The sequence below is a fragment of the Stomoxys calcitrans genome, chromosome 4 (genome assembly GCF_963082655.1).
Source record: "Stomoxys calcitrans chromosome 4, idStoCalc2.1, whole genome shotgun sequence".
NCBI classification, from domain to species: domain Eukaryota; kingdom Metazoa; phylum Arthropoda; class Insecta; order Diptera; family Muscidae; genus Stomoxys; species Stomoxys calcitrans.
The window spans coordinates 99,261,338-99,278,523 of record NC_081555.1 but is presented as its reverse complement, the minus strand read 5'-3'; the positions used below and the strand labels follow the sequence as shown (position 1 = coordinate 99,278,523).

The 17,186-nt window shown below is 41.9% G+C and overlaps 1 protein-coding gene across 5 annotated transcripts in view; it reads right to left on the bottom strand.

Annotated features, from left to right (window-relative positions):
• The window catches only part of LOC106095995 (protein scalloped), a 637,648-nt gene that overhangs the window by 75,726 nt on the left and 544,736 nt on the right, over positions 1 to 17,186 (bottom strand). For all 5 annotated transcript variants that reach the window (XM_059366792.1, XM_059366793.1, XM_059366795.1 and 2 more), the window contains exon 2: positions 6,181 to 6,317. In XM_059366792.1, the coding sequence (XP_059222775.1) occupies positions 6,181 to 6,317 (137 nt within the window). The remainder of the gene's footprint in view (positions 1 to 6,180; positions 6,318 to 17,186) is intronic.

The following is a 17,186-nucleotide window of genomic DNA, read 5'->3' as shown; positions in this document are numbered from 1 at the left end:
ACACCTTTTTGTTGAATATCATTCAGATCCAGAGTTAAGGGGAAGGGTTCGTCCATAAAAATGGCATTTTCATCCGATTTTGATGAAATCTGAAACCGTGAGTTTTGTTACCCCTCTACACCTTTTTGGTGAATATCGTCCAGATCCAGAGGTAAGGGGAAGGCTCCGCCCCCTTGCAGCATCAAAAAATTATATGACATAATTTATTTTTAAATATAAGATTTCCATATTTAAGTCATGTAACTAAGTCAGCGTTTTTTCATGTATTTAAGGATTTATCTAAGGATTCAATATATTCCACCTAACCATCCCTGAGGTCTGGATCGCTGATGTGCCTATTAAGGAATTGTGGGTAAACTTTTCCCAAATGATTGAGTCTACAGCAAAGACTTGTTCATTTAACTATCACTTCTTCAACTATCCCTCGTTGCAAAGGCTCACCGTCTACAGCCGACGACTACTACTATGACGATATTAATAAAGTACACATTGTCACATTCTGTCAAAGGAATGAACACGATACACTTGACTGCCATTACAAGTGATTTTTAATTGTCAAGTGTCACATAAAAGTACTTAAATAAGCAATATTGTGCTGTACTTCACGAGAACACACACAGCCGACGACACAAGTCAAGTAGCAAAGGCAGGAACGAAAAGGCAACAGCAACAGCATCAGCTTGAAAAGGCAAATCAAGTACACATAATACATAGCCATGCATGATACTACTCAGCGTACATGAGTTAACAACAAAGAAGTAGCCATGAAAGAAGCCAGTCAGCGTAGCTCAACAATAGTCCCCCCCACCCCATACCAAACCAGCTGGTAAGGTTGTGCTTAAGTAGTGCGACAGGAAGAGGAAGATACCAGTGGGTATTTCCATACATTGTCTGTTGTGAGAAGGAAAAGGAAATCTTGCTGTGGTGGTTTAAGCCTGACATTAAATGATGCTGTTGCTGCTACTTTTCTCCCAGAGCTAGCTACCGTTTACGGCGACTAAAACGGCAATGACAACAAAAACTACTGCTACAACAACAATATAATGTTAAAACAAAGTTTCATATTACGCAGCATACACAATAAACAATGTGGATTGTTATAATGATGTATTTTCACACATACTTGTACTTGGGATGATGGGATATTCATAAACACTTCGTTTTATGATACTTAACCAGAGAAGGGAGAGAAATAAAGAGAACATAGCTTATCGTTCAATAATGAGATAATATATTAAGAAGGGATGCCACATCTGTCGGAAGGATGCCATATTTAGTATGAAATAACAGATGTCTTTATAGGGCAGTGTTGCCAGAAGCAAAATAGAGTACACCGGATCGTAGGCAGGGGTGCATGGATTTGCAAGCTTATGATGACCTTAAAACTCGAAAGTGTTCCACAGGTCAACTAAGCTGAGGTGAAAGCGCCACCCAAACGAACATGTTCACCTATTGAGGTCCACCCTCAAAAAATCTCCCAACAGGATATGTGGACCTTCGGGACAAAATGGGCTCAAATGAAAGGTCTTCAACAGCAGATTACGAAACTGTTCTTAATATTAGAAACCAAGTATCGTGGGTATTCAATTCACCACCAAAACATCCTCCAACAGGATTTATAGACCTATCGGGATTTTAATGAAAGAGTTGAGTGCTAAGCATCTAGGGTCACCCACTTTTAAATACCCTTCAGCCTGTAAACCCATAGGAACAATATGGGACCCAAATAAAAAGGATTTAAAAGTAGAGTACGTATCAGAGAACAGCAGCAAGTTCACACTTAAAACAAGTAAAAGCGTGCTAAGTTCGCCCGGACCAAATCTAGGGAACACACCAACATGGATTCTGCTAAAGTGTGGGAGATATTTCTGGTTATAGACCGATTTGGACCGTATTTGGCACTGTTGTTAAGAGTCATAACAGAACACTATGTGAAATTTTTTTACCAAATCGGACAAAAATTGCGGCTTCCAGGGGCTCAAGTAGTCAAATCGGGAGATCGGTTGATATGGGAACTACATTCAAATCTGAAAATTGCGGCTTGTAAAGGCTCAAGAAGTCAAATCGGGAGATCGGTTTATATGGGAGCTATATCAGGTTATAGACCGATTTGGACGGTACTTGGCACAGTTGTTGAAAGTCACAACAGAAAACTATGTGCAAAATTTCAGCCAAATCTGATGAACATTTAGGCATCCAGGGGCTCAAAAATCAAATCGGGAGATCGGTTTATATGGGAGCTATATCAGATTATAGATTGCTCTGAACCGTACTAGGCACAGATGATGAAAGTCACAACGGAACACTATGTGCAAAATTTCAGCCAAATTGGACAAAAATTGCGGCTTGTAGGGGCTCAATAAGTCAAATCGCCAAATCGGACAAACATTTCGGCTTTCCGGGGCTCAAGAAGTCAAATCGGGACGTCGTTTTATATGGGAGCTATATCTAAACCTGAACCGATATAATCCATTTGCAATCCCCAACAACCTACATCAATATAAACTGTCTGTGCAAAATTTTTAGCGGCTGGCTTTACGCGTTCGACCGCTATCGTGATTTCGACAGACGGACGGACATGGCTAGATCGAATCAGAATGTCGAGACGATCCAGTATATATATATATTTTATGGGTTCCCAGATCAATATTTTGAGGTGTAAAAAACGGAATGACCAGATAAGTATACCCCCATCCTATGGTGGTGGGTATAATAAGTGCACACGATAGACACGAAGCGAATGACAAGCACACACCTTATACCAGCAATTGTTGTTGACATTTATGACTCTCAACACCAAAACATAAAATAATCCTTTAAATTCGTTGAGTTATTGTAAGTGCCAATTGCCAATCATATTTTGCATTTGAAACAATACGCACGGGGGCTCACATTGACCGCAACTGAATAGAAGATACACACACACAGCCACATTTCATAGTTATGAGAGCTGAAATTAATTTGCTTGACTTGTAATGGCTTGGGTAAAGAAAACAAGTAAAAAGGTGTTAAGATCAGCCGGGCCGAACTTTGGATACCCACCACCTCGGCTATATATGTAAACCACCTTTCGTCATAATCCTGTAAAAAATGCATAATATGCTCCCATAGCAGCTATATCGAAATATGGTCCGATTTGGATCCAATTCGGCACGGACATTGAGTGGTCTAATAGGTACAAGTCATTGTTCATATTTGTAGAACAAAATATTGGTCTTTTTGTTAGCTTTATCCAAATATAGACAGATCTGAAGCTTATACGACAAGGATGTCGAAAAGCCTAATATAAGTCACTGTGTCAAGTTTTAGCGAAATCGGATTATAAATGCGTCTTTTATGGGTCCAAGAACTTAAATCGAGAGATCGGTCTATATGGCAGCTATATTCAAATCTGGACCGATCTGGGCCAAATTGAAGAAGGATGTCGAAGGTCGTAACACAACTCACAGTATCAGATTTCGGCGAAATCGGACAATAAATGCGCTTTTTATGAGCCCAAGACCTTTAATCGAAAGTTCGGTCTATATGTCAGCTATATTCAAATCTGGACCGATCTGAGCCAAATTGAAGGAGGATGTCGAGAGGTCGGTTTATATGGCAGCTATATCCAAATCCGGACCGATCTGGACCAAATTGCAGAATGCTGTCGAAGAACCTAACAATACTCACTGTCCCAAATTGCGGCGAAATCAAATGATAAATGTGGCCTTTATGGGCCTTGCACCTTAATTCGGCGGATCGGTCTATATGGGGCTTATATCAAGATATAGTCTGATATAGCCCATCTTCGAACTTAACCCGCCTATGGACAAAAAAGGAATCTGTGCCAAGTTTTAGCTCAATATCTCCATTTTTAAAGATTGTAGCAATTCCCATCCAAAAAAAAAGCAAATGCAAAAAAACAACGGAGTATATCAATGCCGCTCAACAACACTTGATGTCTCATTTCTCTGTTTGCTTTGGCTTCATATGGCACTCATTTGAGTGGTGCTCATTTGCCAACAACACACGATGTCCGTCGACCAAATTGAAAAACATAGCCACTGAACGATTACTAAAATTCGGACATCTTTCACATTAGCTAATTTTGTTTTTAGGTGGCACGCGTAACAGACAATTGCTTTGGCTTAAATGGCTGTTGAGTGCCAAATTTTGGGTCTTATACAGTTCTAACAGATTTTCCTATCCTCAGAGAAGGCGTTAATTTACTTCTTACACTGCAAGACAGTTCATGACCTTATTGCCCTTATGGCAATTTTACTGTCGGTAAAGATGTTCACACTCGACGTCCTCGCGTTAGCACCACACCACGCATTCCGTAATCGGTCGGATCTCCGCCTGCAGGACCGTATTATGGTCAGACAGTCTAAAACAGATCTCAGTCCCTGGGTTCTCAATGTAAACCCCAGGCCCACTCTGTCTCTCTAGCTTTGATCCATTCGTGTAACATGATATTCCAGATGGCAATACTAGGGTTCCGTCAATCCAAAACTGTGCCGATGGCAGCAGTGCCTTGCTTCGGCCGGGCCGAGATTGTAAATGGGCCCAATCAGTCCATGTTTTGATATAGCAGCCATATAAACCGATCTTGGGTCTTGACTTCTTGAGCTTCTAGAGGCAATTCTTATCCGATTGGGTAGAAATTTTGCACGTATTGCTTTGGTATCATTTCCGACAAATGTGCCGAGTATGGTCTAAATCGGTTTATAATCTTATATAGCTGCCATAAAAACCAATCTCCCGATTTGACTTCTGGAGCCTCTAGAGGGCGTATTTCCCTCTATGGCTGAAATTTTGCACGACGTGTTTCGTTAAGACTTCCAACAACTCTGTTAAGTATGGTTGAAATCGGTTGATAACCTGATACAGCTGCCATATAAACCGATCTTGAGTCTTGATTTCTTGAGTTTCTAGATGGCGCAATTCTTATCCGATTTGGCCGAAATTTTGCATGAAGTGCTTTTTTTTGATTTTCAACAACTGTGTCGAGTATGGTCTCAATCAGTCCATATGCTGATAAAGCCGCCATATAAAGCGATCTTCCGATTAGACTTTCTGGGCTTCTAGAGGGCGCAATTCTTATCCAATACGGTTGAACTTTTGCATATGTGGTTTTGGTATGACTTCAACAACTGTTCCAAGTATGGTCCAACCGACTTCCCAGTTAAACTTTTTTTAGCCTCCAGAGGGCGCAAAGGCGGCCACCGTAGCGCAGAGGTTAGCATGTCCGCCTATTACGCTGAACGCCTGGGTTCGAATCCTGGTGAGACCATCAGAAACAATTTTCACCGGTGGTTTTCACCACCTAATGCTGGCGACATTTGTGAGGTTTTATGCCATGTAAACCTTCTCTCCAAAGAGGTGTCGCACTTCGGCTCGCCGTTCGGACTCGGCTATAAAAAGGAGGCCCCTCATTATTGAGCTTAAACTTGAATCGGACTGCATTCATTGATAAGTGAGAAGTTTGCCCTGTTCCTTAGTGGAATGTTCATGGGCAAAATTGCAATTTTGGAGGGCGATTACTCGATTAGCCTGCAATTTTGGAGGTGGTGTTTTTCTATTTGAAAAATCCATTCAAAGAACTTGACAAATGCGATCCATGGCACGCTTTTACTGTTAATAACTAACATGGTAAGTCTTATCAATTGTTTTTGTTTCTAACTTGCTTTCAATGGTAACACTGTCAAAGAGCACCTTTCACACTGACACATGTGTACATTAGCCTTAATTTGTGTACAACAAACCATCTGAACTCTTCTGGTTCTAATGTCAAGTGCTCAAACACTCATTGAGTAATGTGAGAAGTTCCCTCCTTCTTCCTCTCCCATTTCTCTTAATTAATCTCTCATTTACTTAGGCAACCCAAACATATATTGAAATACATCAATACTCATTATGTGGGTGAGTATTGGTGTAATACGAGAGTTGTTTGGTTGTAATAAATCATTTGTTATTTGATGCTCCATATTGAGCTGGTGTAATATTTGTGTGGGAAAATATATGAAAAAGAATGAATGGAGGAATCAATACCACAACAAATGTTTATTGTGAAAACTGAAGCGATAAGGACGAGCGTAGGATTTTTAACTTGAGAAATATAAACTTTTGACACTGTTGGGTATTTAGATGTTAGCTTCAAATGCTTTAAAAAAGTATAAATAATAAAAATTGTATACTTACATCACTCATATCGCCCACATCCAGATTTTTGCTATCTACCATACTGCCATTTGAGTCTGCCGGTCCCAGGGCGCCAGGGGGACCGGCACTCACTGGCGTCCACGGTGAGGCTATAGTGCCAGCGCCAACTATACCGTCTGCAAAGTAAAAAGCCAAAGAGAAGGAAAAATTAAAACATGAAGCATAAAGCATAAAGCAGACTGCACATATAAAATGAGTAAATTAAATTTTAAATAGCTCCCATAGAACCCGAACAACCAAAACTAATCCGATTTGTCAAAAATCCTAAGGGAAGCAACTAAAACTTCAAAGTAAAGTGACATTGATTTAACCTCTGCAACAGTGTTGCTGCCATCATTGGCGGTTGCAAAAATGTTGCCTGCCTGCCATCATATTGTCCTTGTTGTTAGCTATCAACATGGTCCTTGTAACTGTTGTTATTGCTACTGCTGCTAGTTCGGTTGATGTTGATGGAAAAACATAAACCCCAAATATGCGGAGAATGTTGAATGAACAAATCAGAAACTACTATTTGGTAAAATTTATAATCCCAAAAAATACCATACAAATATAGTGAAACCACCATCCACACCCGCTTACTGGAAGCGGCAATCTGTCAAGGGCTTTGCCTCAACAACAGCATCAGTTTCATACATTCACTCTGTAAACTGGGGCTAGGGGAGGAAGGTTGAGCTTGGGACTCCACAAATTTGCATTCACTTTCAAATGCAGCAGTTCTGAATCAATGATGGAAAAAAATGTATCCTTTCTCCCAGCACTGCGAATGTGTGTGGGAGTGTTTGCAAAACCAACCATAAAACCAAGCTGACATTTAATCTATGTGAGGACAATGTTGTGCATAAATGCAGATATGCATCCATACATTTGGGGAAATAAACGAGGGCGGCGAAGGTTAGTTGGGTTAGGTTTAAGTGGCAGTCTGTCATCAGACTTGCTTGGACGTTTTCGTCCATTGTGATAGGAGAAGGAAGGAGAAGGAAGATGCCTTCTAGTTTCTATCGTTGAACCATTCAGATCGCTTTAAAAAGCCCGTAATCTTGGGAATGTTCACATCCGCTTATTCAGACAAGTTCTCAAAGAAATGAGAACCCAACGAGTAAAAGCGTGATAAGTTCGGCCGGGCCGTATCTTGGGAACCACCACCATGGATTCTGCTAAAATCTAAAAACTTCTGTCAAACCAGAAAAATTAAGGATTCTAGGAACTGAACAAGGATAATAGAGAGATTGGTTTATATGGGAGCTATACCAGGTTATAGACCGATATGGACCGTACTTGGCACAGTTATTAGAAGTCATAACATAACAAAATTTCAGCCAAATCGGCCAAAAATAGCGGCTACCAGGGGCTCAAGAAGTCAAATAGGGAGATCGGTTTATATGGGAGGTACATCAGGCTCTTGACTGATTTAGACCGTCCTTGACACAGCTGTTGGAAGTCATAACGGGACACTATTTGCAAAATTTCAGCCAAATCGGACAAAAATTGCGGCTTCCAGGGGCTCAAGAAGTCTAATCGGGAGATCGGTTTATATGGGAGCTATATCAGGTTATACACCGATTTGGACCGTACTTGGCACAGTTGTTGGAAATCATAACATAACACTATGTGCAAAATTTCAGCCAAATCGGACAAAAATTGCGGCTTCCAGGGGCTCAAGAAGTCAAATCGGGAGATCGGTTTATATGGGAGGTACATCAGGTTCTTGACCGATTTAGACTGTCCTTGACACAGCTGTTGAAAGTCATAACGGGACACTATGTGCAAAATTTCAGCCAAATCGGCCAAAAATTACGGCTTCCATGGGATCAAGAAGTCAAATCGGGAGATCGGTTTATATGGGAGGTACATCAGGTTCTTGACCGATTTAGGCCGTCCTTGACACAGCTGTTGGAAATCATAACGGGATACTATGTGCAAAATTTCAGCCAAATCGGACAAAAATTGCGGCTTCCAGGGGCTCAAGAAGTCAAATCGGGAGATCGGTTTATATGGGAGGTACATCAGGTTCTTGACCGATTAAGACTGTCCTTGACACAGCTGTTGAAAGTCATAACGGGACACTATGTGCAAAATTTCAGCCAAATCTGATAAAAATTGCGGCTTTCAGGGGCTCAAGAAGTCAAATCGGAAGATCGGTTTATATGGGAGCTATATCGGGTTATACACCGATTTGGTCCGTACTAGACATAGTTGTTGAAAGTCGTAACAGAACACTACGTGCAAAATTTCTGCCAAATCGGACAAAAATTGCGGCTTCCAGGGGCTCAAGAAGTCAAATCGGGAGATCGGTTTATAGAAGGTTCAAGAATTCTAAAATATCTTCCCCACATCTCAAATGGCTGGCAGGCGGTCTGAGAAGGTACCTATGCCAATCGTCCTTATGACATTACATCGTAACCACTCCACCATTTCTTTAATTGCAAAGATCCTCGCTGGATACACACTATAGTGGTAGGGTAACCTTCTCAACATGACAGTCCAAGTTTTTCAGAGTACACCTCAAAGCCCTACTGGTTGCCTAGTATGGATCCTTCCGTATTGAAGTCTTTATAACTTCTACTACCAGGGGTATGGTAATTCCAACCAGTCCTATTAGGGATAGTTGTGTAGGACAATTCCAAAATCCAAGTGGTGTTTTATGCATGCACCTGCCACGATGGCTTAATCCGGCAGGGCTCTTACATAGCCGAAGCTAGCATAATCACCAATTCGAGTTCACGTTGTCTGGAAGTGTCCTCCCCCTTGGTTAGAAGAAGAGCACTATCCTAACTCTTTCCGTTCTATGGATCAAGGCACCCGGTTGAGTACATGCAATTCCACACCGAACATCGTAATGCCCTTTCTGCAATTTTAGGTGTTAAACCACAGCCATCACATTGCTCCCAACTGGGGCCTCACAAATAGTCAGGCAGGAACCCAAGTTCCAGGGGCTCCTGACTCCCGTTATACCAGATTAAGGACTCTGGTTCGACCACTTAGTCCAATTACTATCATATCAATTACTACCAGTTGAACTCCCGACAGTTCCGGATGGATTACCTAGTGGGATAATGCAAGCACCATCCCTTCGCAACACGTCCTTCAGAAACAGTTAGAAATTAGGTCACATAACCCAAAATGACAAATCTGAGCCCAATTGGGGCCTCACAAATAGTCAGGCTGGAACCGAAGTTCCAGGGGCTCCTGACTCCATTGGTACCAGATAAAGGACTCTAGTCCGACCACGTAGTCCAATTACTTCCAGTTGAACTCCAGACAGTTCCGGACTGGTCACCTAGTGGGATGATCCCGTAGCAACACGTCCTTCAGAAACAGTCAGAAATTAGGTCACATAACCTAAAATGACTCAGCACAAATCTGAGCCAAAACAGGAGTGCCAGCGAAAAATTCACACATACGGATAACAGTACGTTAATCGCAAGGAATAACAGCGACACCGTGTTAAAACTTTCAAAACATCAGAATTTCACACACACCCACTCCACCAGCTCCAAGACTTCATGGTCTGGCCGTCTTCAGCTTACCTCCTTGTCGATGCAGCCTACCAACCACTCATCCATCCTTCGTCACATCCCTTCACCCGTCCATCATCACATCCACTTCTTTCCGACCAGCTCCGAAACTTCATGGTCCAGCCGCCTTCAGCTCACTGACCTCTTCGATGCAGCCTGCTAACTGCTCATCCATCTGTCGTCCCATCGCTTCACCCGTCATCGCCACATCCACCTCCTACCGATCAGCTACGAAACTTCATGGTCCAGCCGCCTTCAGCTCACCGTCTTTGTTGATGCAGCCTACTAACCACTCATCCATCCATCATCGCATCACTCCTCCCGTCCTTCCTACCATACCCATCAAACTCCACATCGATTATCCAGCTTTTATACAAAATTGTGTCGTGCCCTGGAAATTAATTGCTTAGGAATTCCCAAAAGAACACGATACCTGGGTTGCTTTAATATTCCACTTCAGACCAAGGTGCCCAGAATATCGGGCATTGTATCAAGGATAACGCAGTGTCCGTAGGTGCCGTAAGACCAAAGAGGAAGCTCCCTTAACCCTACAGCAGTTGTCACAGCAATTTGTCTAGCTAAAATGTTCAATGGGGGTCACCGTAACGCTGAGGTTAGCATGTCTATGATGCTGAACGCCTGGTTTCGAATCCTGGCGAGAACATCAGGAAAAATTTTCAGTTCGGAGTCACCTATAAAAAGGAGGCCTCTTATGATTGAGTTTTTAGAGCGCACAACAAGCCGATTACTGGCTTAGGTATATGTCCATAGTGGCATGGGGCGAAATAATATCTACACCCTCTTTTCAACCTAACCTAACCTATCATTGAGTTTAAAACTTGAATCGGACAGCACTCAGTGATATGTGAGAATTTTGCTCCAGTTCCTTTGTGGACTGTTGATGGGAAAATTTGCATTTTGGAATGTGCAGAGGCATAAGGTGTAGCATTGATTTTAGTGTAAAGAACGTGTTGTCCTCGGTGCGGCTTTGATGCACAAACAAGCCATCCTTTGGTTCCGGCTGAGCATTGAACAGTTGGTGGACCTATGAAGCATCGTCCACCAGACCACAGTACCATATAGAAATACAGGTCGGACAACTGCAGTATAAGCAGTTGGGAGCATAAGCTCCCAACTTTTACCAATGGCTGTCTTGCAGATATACAGGGCAAGAATATCAGAAAAAAAATCCCATTCCCTGTACCCTGGAATAGTTTAAAACCAGGATGTGTGCAAAACCATTCCTACACACACCTATGGTTCTTGAATAAGTTCAACGTCAAATCATGCTGCCATCAAAAGGACCTTTAGTGTCGACGAAGCGGCCTTACAATGGTGGAGAAACCGGACCATAGTTAGAATTAAGATTTTCCACCACCACTCCATTTTCCATACTTGTGGCGTGGACGATCCCTCCATAGATGTTTCATTAGCTGCTGCTGTCGAAGTACCTTTTGAGTTTCGTCCTTCGCCGCTAGCGCACTCCTTGACCCACCCACGCAGGGCTTGTAGGCTCCCGTTTCGAAGCCTCAAGACAGGATGATTATCAGTCTCTTGCAAGTCGTTTCCTGTAAATCTGGTCAAACCTCCCTCGTTTTGCGATGGGGGAGGAAAATAAACCAAGAGCAGCAATTTTTTGTCAAGTGACATCAACAGGCATCAAATATATCCGAACAAGCAAGCGACCATCATCCATCCAAAACACCAAACATGTTGCTGTGATATTTTATGCACTCACTCTTGGAGATAATAGTAGCACTGCGTCCCGCATCCTTAGCGTTCACAAATGCATAAAGTGCATATCCCTTTTTGTATTTAATGTCATATGTTTTTTCTCATCCCCCCCCCCCACTCTCTCTTCTCCAATGCCAATAGAGTGGGGCAACAACAGCAGCAATATAAACCAGAACAAGGACCACAAACACAAAAACAAAGCTCAACGAACGAAACCCTGAGTTTTTGCGGCAAGCATGGCCAAAATAACAAAAACAAACACACCAAAAAAAATTTGGATGTATTTTTTTGACAATTTATTTTTCACATAGTTTTTCCAAATGGCAGTGGGACATGCATATGCGAAGGATGCATTTGCCAACCGACAAAGTGGGAGGAAACACAAAGAGCTATCAAATTGCAACTAATTTAAACCGCAGTGAGTTTTTTTTTTCATTGCTCTTTGCGGTGTTTTTATTTCATCCAAACGCGATATCATTTTAAAATGTCGTGATTACAACATTTATCACCGAAGTGATAGATGGAGCATATGGCAGTTATCACTGCCAGAGTAGTAGGAATGATTCATTCATACAAGTAAAGAGAAGGATTGAAAATAAGCCAGTCAAAAGGCATTAAGTTTGGCCGGGCCGAATTGTGGATATCCACCATTCATTTAGCAGCTATATCGAAATATGATCCCATTATTACCAAACTCGGCACGGACGAGAAGGGGTCTAATACCTATCATATCTAAAAATGAATTTGTGTTTGTTTGTCGGTTTGTTTGATTGTGTGTTCCGTTAAGACTCAAAAACGGCAGAACCAATTTTCTTGAAGCTTTCACAGATGGTGCTTTATGGACCTGTGGTGAAAATAGGGCACTTATTTTTTTGATATCCGAAGGGGGGCAGACCCTCCCCCTTTTTGAAAACGCCAGATCTCGGAGATGGGAAGGGGCGATTCAAGCGAAATTTTGTTTGCACACTTATTTTAGTCCAAAAACAAAAAAAAAAAAACTGGTATCTAAATTTGGGGTGTGTTGGCGAAGGGGACTGTCCCTCCCTCAAAGCCCGCCAAATGTATATATAGACCAATCGTGGCAATATGGGATTCAAACAAAAGGTATTTGAGAGTAGAAAACGAATTTGATATCGAATTTTTGGTCAAAGTGTTTGGAAGAGCGCTCCACCCCGAAAATCCTCCCAGGCCGGACATATTTACCGACCACGGCCAATATGGGGCTCAAATAAAAGCTATTTGAGAGTAGAATACGAATCTGATATGCAAATGTTGTGTCAAATTTCAGTGAAATCAGTTGATAAATGCGCCTTTTATAGACCCAAGACCTTAATGCAGATTTTGCCCATGAACATTCCACTAAGGAACAGGGGCAAACTGCTCACATATCAATGAGTGCAGTCCGATTCAAGTTTAAGCTCAATGATAAGGGGGCTCCTTTTTATAGCCGAGTCCGAACGGCGTGACGCAGTGCGACACCTCTGTGGAGAGAAGTTTTACATGGCATAGTAAGTCACAAATGTTGCCAGCATTAGGAAGGGAAAACCACCGCTGAAAATCATAGGCGGACATGCTAACCTCTACGCTACGGTGGCCTCCTCGGTAAGTATGACCGCGATGTCCAAATATAGAATGATCTGGGCCGTATTAATCAAGGATGTCGTGGAGCCAAACAGAACTCATTGTACCAAATTCCAGTGAAATCGGGTAATAAATGTAGCCAAAATGGCCCTAAGACCCTTAATCAGCAGTTCGTTATGGACAAAAAAGAAATCGGGCCAAGGTTTGAGCTTAATATCTTTATTTTTAAGGACTGCCGCGTGATTTCAACAGGCAGACGGAAGGACGCACAGACGATCAGACGGAGGGACTTGGATAGATCGTCTTAGATTTTTCGAGGTTCAATACTATTGGGTTGCCCAAAAAGTAATTTAATAAAACTTAGAATGAACTTTAATCAAATATACTTTTTTTACACCTTTTTCTAAAGCAAGCTAAAAGTAACATCTGATAACTGACAGAAGAAAGAATGCAATTACAGAGTCACAAGCTGTGAAAAAATTTGTCAACGCCGACTATATGAAAAATCCGCAATTACTTTTTGGGCAATCCAATATATGTACTTTATCGGGTCAGAAATGGATATTTCGATGTGTAACAAATGCAATGACAAAACGAATATGCACCCACCTTTTGGTTGTGGGCATGAAAGTTTAGGGTGATTTTTTTAGAGCTATATGAAAGTTTTTCAAAAAAACACATAATATTCAGAACAATTTATGAAATCTTTATTTGAATTGATGGTAGGTTAGGTTGAAAAGAGGGTGCATATATTATTCCGCCCCATGCCGCTATGGACATACACCTAAGCCAGTAATCGGCTTCTTGTGCGCTCTAAAAACTATAAAGTAACCTCTAAAAAGAAAATTTAAAGTTAGGAATTCCATGCTACTTACAAAATCCTTAATTGTTTTCAATACCACTCCCCTAAGTTGGTTCATGTCTGGTATTGTGTCTCCACCCAAGTGCCGGTATCTGTTAGAAGCGAAAGCCGGGCAATGACAAAGGAAATGCTCCAACGTCTCATCATCTTCCCCACATGCCCTACACATGCTATCACTTGCCACAGCGATTTCACATAAGTGAGCTCGTAGTCCTATGTGTCCCGTTATGATACCAATAGCTAAACTGACCTACTTCTTGCTTCCTTTTAAGTAATAGCCTTGCCTTCTCACGATCTGGATTACCCCATAGGATTTTCGCCGTCCTACCGAGCGTTTCGCTGTTCCACAATGTTGCATGCGCATTCGTCGCCCACTAACTTAACTCAGACTGCGTCGATCCAAAAGGCTTCAGGTTAGCCAAGTTTATTGATGGCAGTCCTCTGGCCTTCACCGCCAAATCGTCTGCCCTTTCATTTCCCCTTACTCCGTTATGGCCCGGCACCCAAATGATGGGGATTTTGTCATCCTCAGAGAAGGCGTAAATCTCCTTCTTACACTACAAGACAGTTCATGACCTTACCGTCCTGGTTGTTATTGCCCTTATGGCAATTTTACTGTCGGTAAAGATGTTCACACTCGACGTCCTCGCGTTAGCACTATACCACTTCACGCATTCCGTGATCGCCCGCATCCATCCATTTGCCCATCGCCTTATGTCTCATAGCCGCTGTGGCTGCCTCACACTTAAACTGTATGCCAATCCTCGCGGTAGCACCACACCACCTCACGCATTTCGTGATTGCCTGGATCTCCGCCTGATGGATCGTATTATGGTTAGGTAGTCTAAAACAGATCTCAGTGCCTGGGTTCTCAATGTAAACCCCCTAGGCCCACTCTGTCCTCTAGCTTTGATCCATCCGTGTAACATGATCTTCCAGATGGCAATATTAGGGGTCCGTCTGTCCAAGACAGTGCCGCTGGCAGCAGTGCCTCGCAATCGACTTCAAGGTTCATCTCAGGTATCCGATCGGAGACCTTTTGTTTCCCTTCCAGGTTTCCTATCGTCGCCTCGATAGTACCGCGATGGTATGAGCTGCTCCCATCCTCAATCCTTTATCCCATCGCCTTAAGTCTCATAGCTGTAGTGGCTGCCTCACACTTTATATGTATGTAAATGGGTCAGATATCTAGAATAGTCTCCAGTGCCTTAGTGGGCGTGGCGCTCATCGCTTCGCCTATGCCAAGACAACATGTTCTCTCAACCTGTTGTATGGTCCCTATGATGCACTTTATCTCCATAGCACTCCACCAAACTACTGAGGCGTAAGTAAGTATTGGTCTAATTACGCTCCTGTAGAGCCAGTGGACCATCCTCGGATTCAGGCCCCATTTAGCGTCTACAGCCCGTCTACATAGTGCCCAACATGTGTGAGCCTTTTCAGTACGCTCTTGAATGTGGCACTTCCAATTCAGTTTCCTGTCCAAGATCACACCTAAGTATTTGACCTAGTCAGATATCGAAATCGTCTCATTGAGGGAAACGTGGTGCGTTAAATTGGCCCACCTTTGTCTTCCTCGTGAACAGGCAGACTTCAGTCTTCTCTGGGTTAACATTGAGACCTCTGGGTCTAGCCTGGGGTAATATGCCATATGCAAGACCTGTTAGGACCTTCTGCATAGTTCGTCCGACATGAGCTTTAACATAGCTCCACAAAAAATAGTCTAAAGGCGTTAAATCTCACGATCTGGGCTAGCAACTGAACGGTCCTGAACGTGAAATAAAATGTTCAAAGAACTCGCCTCTCAATAAGTCCAATTTTACGCATGCTGTATGGCATGTGGCACCGTCTTGTTGAATCCACAAATCATACAAGTCAAGTTCTTGCATTTTAGGTAAAAAAGTGGATATCATCTCACAATAGCGTCATCTTTGAAGAAGTACGGTCCAATGATGACACCAGCCTATAAACTGCACCAAACTATGCCTTTTCTGGATGCATTGATAGCTCTTGCAATGCTTCTGGCTGATCTTTATTCCAAAATCCACAATTCTGCTTTTTTACGTACCCATTGAGCCAAAAATGAGCTTCGTCGTAAAATGGAAGAAGCGCGCCATGAACATTCTCAACCGAGCACGCATTTTGATAAAAAAAATCAATAATTTGCAAGTGTTGTTCGTTATTAAGATGTTTCATGGTTAAATTATAGACCAAAGTGAAGATGTTTGATAGTGAAACGAAACACGAAACGTGCGTGAGCTGTTTAAACCAGTGTTGCCAAAAAGATAATAGCTAAAAAATCACCCTTTAAATTGAATTTACCGTTACGTCTCTGATATTTGATGTACACATGTCACTGAAGTTTATTAAAATATATTGAAAATGCTCCAAAATCAGAAAGAAAATGGGTGTTATACTTTGACAATAAACTCGTCAATCGTTATTTGCATGAATTTGTCAACTCCTGCCATCATATCGTCGTTTTTCGTGTTTTTTTTTCGTTTTAGGCCCATAACTGGTACTACAACCAATCATGACACATTGCCCGTATGTCATGACTGTCATTTAGGATTTGTTAGAGATGTAAATGGCTTTTCACGCTACATGCACAAATCCACACTGGCACACTGACACACACACACACATACACAGTGACACCCACATACACTTGACAATTTTGTTTGATTTATTATTGAGCTTTTATTAAATACGTTTATCAGAGTAATTGTTATTGGCATCTGAGAGAGAGAGAGAGAGAGAGCTAGAGTCGAGGACATTTTAATTCTATCATATGATAGAGGAGGGTAAAGGGGGAAATAGAAAGCCTGTTTGCCTGCCTGCCTGTTGTCTATATGTGTGATTGTCTATGTGTGCTTAATTAAATACAGAATGCATGACTGAATAGTGTATGAATTTGCACTCCATCAGGCTTTGAATCCTTTATTAGTTTTTGTCAATTTTCGCCAATGACTTTTGACAGTGATAATTCATCATCACATCTCTCCGGGGGGAGATTTGAGATTTATGGTATGTTGTTCCCTTGTTTTGGGAAGAAGGAATGTGAAGAGCGTGAATGGTTTTTAATTTTGGATATTTAATTATGTGGTTGTTTTTGATAATGCGATATGGCTGTGTTATGCTGTCCAATGACTCAAATTTAATATTGAAGAGTTTTTGAAATGTTTGTCAACGTTATGATAAAATACCCAAATCAGAAAATGTTGGGGATTATAGGAAAAAACACAAAAAATTAACTAAATGAAATTTACACAAAATAAATTAATGAGGAAAAA